Genomic DNA, 3,070 nt, shown 5'->3' with positions numbered 1-3,070 from the left:
TCCGACGCAAGGACCTGACGCTGGAACCGGGCGCCCGGGGGCCGGAGCGGGGTCGGATTCCGCAACTGCGGAACATCAGCACCGAGCGGTTTTCAGATCAGGTGGTGCTACACCAGCAGCCAAAGCCCCGCAAGAAGCAGCACAAGGTGGAGGTGCGCAAGAGTTCACGCGGACGGAAGGAGCGCTTCAGCACGCAGGTGGAGCTGCTTGTCTACGGCAAGGGCAAAAAGCAATGAGTTCTTCATTACTTGCGCTGGAAGGCTCGCGCCCGCATCAGCTGCTCCTCCTCGTTCAGGGGCAGGCTGCTGCGCTCCCCGATCCACAGCTTGTCCTCCTTCTGCCCCGAAACCACTAGCGGCACGAACTCGCTATTCTTCGTGATCTTCAAGCAGCAGCCCGCATTGCCCCACCGCCCCCCGAAGTTCGTGCATGAGCTGATGCACGCCAGCTCGTTGCTGCTGTTCACTTCGAACCCTCCGCTCGGCACGTCCTTGGCCCGCAGCACGATGTCCAACTCGTTCTCGTATAGGAACGTCCGCAGCTCCTTCTATGAGAATTTGGAGGGGGTGAGGCTCAAAGGGTCGTGGTCTGCCTCGAAGGGGCCTTCTCCGGGGTCACTCCAAAGCAAGTCGCAGAGGACTCTCTCCTTTTTCGCAAGGGCGACAGGTCTCGCTACATCCTCTATCGCGGCAAGATGCCTGATCTCTCGGCCGATCCCCCCATGCACACAGAAAATGCGGTCGTCCACAACCGCGGCTAACGGCAACGCCTCAAACACGTCACAGACCGCCCTGAACACCGAATTCGGAGCCGTGATGTTTTCGTTCAGCCTTTGAGCGCATTCCTCTCCGAACCCGAATACGCGTCCTGCGCGGGCATCGTCCAGCCCGCCTCGGACCAGGAAAATCTGCTCCGGGGAACGGATGTACAGGGAGAGCAGGGTGCAAATTGTTTATAGCCCGTGGATGCCTTTGTTGACGTAGTTGCCCAGGAACAGGTAGTCGTAGCTCTCAAGCTCGAGGCCTTCTGGGACCCCGAAATTGTCGAAGAACTTCAGCAGGTCAGGGTATCGGCCGTACAAACTGCCGAAGATCTTTATAGGCTGGCGGAGGCGCAGGAGGCTGGGCTGGCTGGCCGCCAGCTTGCCCGCCTCCTCACACAGCCGCAGGATCATCTCTCTCTTGAAAGGGAAAGGCCCGGTGCTCCCCACCTTGCCCGGTGCCAGGAGGGTGCTCAAGAAATGGTCAGCAATCCCCGACTGCTTTAAATTGTAGCCGATGCAAGGCTCCGCGATCAGCTTTTTGGATTCCTCCTGGAGCGCGGAGACCGGCACCTGCTGGATCTGAAGGGTGTTCTTGCCCTGCACGGTAACGGTGGTGGCCACGACCACATTGTTCGACAGCTTGATATTGCGGGCGGACTTGGCCGACCTACTGGGCGTGGTCTCTCGCATGACCGAGGCACGCCCGTCCACCCTTGAGATCCTGCTCTGGCTGGACATCGTGTAGCTCGAGGCGGAAGGATCATCATACTGCGTAGACGGAGTATGCGCGGTGGGATGCAGTGGAGCAGGGCCGACCGGGGATGGCACTGCAGGCATGCCTTCCGCAGAGACAGGCTTGGCCAACCCCATCACCTTCCGCACATCGATCTTATGCAGGGAGTTGAGCGGCTGGCTCGGGTGCATCGGGTTGAACCCTCCATGCACGAACAGGTATGAGTTGACTGCCACCATGGCATGCCGGTACCTGTAGATCCCATCGAAGCGCAGCCACTGCAGGTTCTCGATGTCGTAGACGTCCACCACGGAGGTCGAGTCCTCGTAAAGGCCCTCGCTGGGGATCGGAGTGCCGTTGGTCCTGCCGCCGACCACGAACATGTACGGACCGACGAATTGCGCCTCGTGTTGGAACCTGAACAGCGGTTGCGCAGTGGTAGTCAAGGGCGCCTTCACCCAGTCCACCAGTCCCGTCCTATGCCGCCTCAGCCCCCAACAGTCATTCAACGGTTTCTGCTGTTTCTTGATCGCCCCAGTCTTCTCGTCCCTCCAGGTCTCGTCCATCCTCCCCCCGAACACCACAATCATGCCGGCAGTCTTCTCGTGCTGGCACAGGGAGGCCGTGTGATACACTCGCGGGGCAGGCATCTCGCCTTTGAAATGCACTTGCTCCCAGCGGGTGGGCCCTTCCAGGTTCAGCATCCACACGTCACAGACCACGGAACTCATGTCAGGGGCAGCGCTACCTACGTTGCCCCCGATGACCACCACGAAGGGTTTATTGTAGACCATCGCATGGCCGTATCGCTTGCCGGGAGTCCGGCGACCGTCCTTGCCGCTTTAGACAGGCAGGACTTTCCACCTGCCGACCACATCTTTGCGGTCCTCGATCTCGAGTAGGTAGAGTTCGTCGTCAGATAGCCCTCCGCCCGTGCCGCTGGCTGCTCCTCCATAGAGTATCATTTCGTCCTTCCGGATGCCCGCAGTGGCATGGGCCGCCCGGGAGGCCGGCACCTCTCCTTTCGAGTTGACGCGCTTCCACCGAGAGAGCGTGAAATCGAACAGAAAAGTGTCGTTGGTGATAACAAACTTGCCGGAATCCCCAATGGCGCCTCCAAAGAGGACCCCCTTGGTGTCAGAGACCATGGTGAAAGAGTGCCCGAACTTGGGACTAGGCACGTCCCCGAGCACCTTGATCTCCTCGCAATCCAGTTTGTTGAGCATTCAAAAACTAACAGATATCGATTCAGATGGCCGGCACCTCAAAGCCCTGCCGGCAGGCGGTCCGCCCCCCCAGCAGCTGCTTTATCTCCTCTGCTGCGCGGTAGCTCTTCTAGAGCAGCCGCTTCATCTTGTCGTTCTAGCACGCCTGGTTCTCGCAGCATTACAGCTGCCCCGCCACCTCTTCTCGCAGCGCGGCGGCCTTTTCCTACATGTCCTTCACATCCGCCTCCTCGCGGACTCGAAGGGCCTACAGCTCGGCCAGCTCTTGCTCGATCGACCCCGCAGATTTGCGAAGTTCTTTCAAGCTACTCTCCCTGCCGACCTTCCGCCGTTCTGCCTCCCGGACCT

General features: G+C 60.0%; 1 protein-coding gene across 1 annotated transcript; it reads right to left on the bottom strand.

Moving 5' to 3' along the window:
• Window positions 1-244: 244 nt before the first annotated feature.
• LOC127594444 (uncharacterized) lies at window positions 245-2,722 on the bottom strand. The gene is given in 1 exon segment (XM_052056319.1): window positions 245-2,722. A coding segment is annotated over 1 exon segment (2,478 nt).
• Between the last annotated feature and the right edge of the window lie 348 nt (window positions 2,723-3,070).

Source organism: Hippocampus zosterae, unplaced genomic scaffold (genome assembly GCF_025434085.1).
Source record: "Hippocampus zosterae strain Florida unplaced genomic scaffold, ASM2543408v3 HiC_scaffold_154, whole genome shotgun sequence".
Classification (NCBI taxonomy): domain Eukaryota; kingdom Metazoa; phylum Chordata; class Actinopteri; order Syngnathiformes; family Syngnathidae; genus Hippocampus; species Hippocampus zosterae.
The sequence above is the reverse complement of the archived record's forward strand: the minus strand, read 5'-3'. Positions and strand labels throughout refer to the sequence as shown.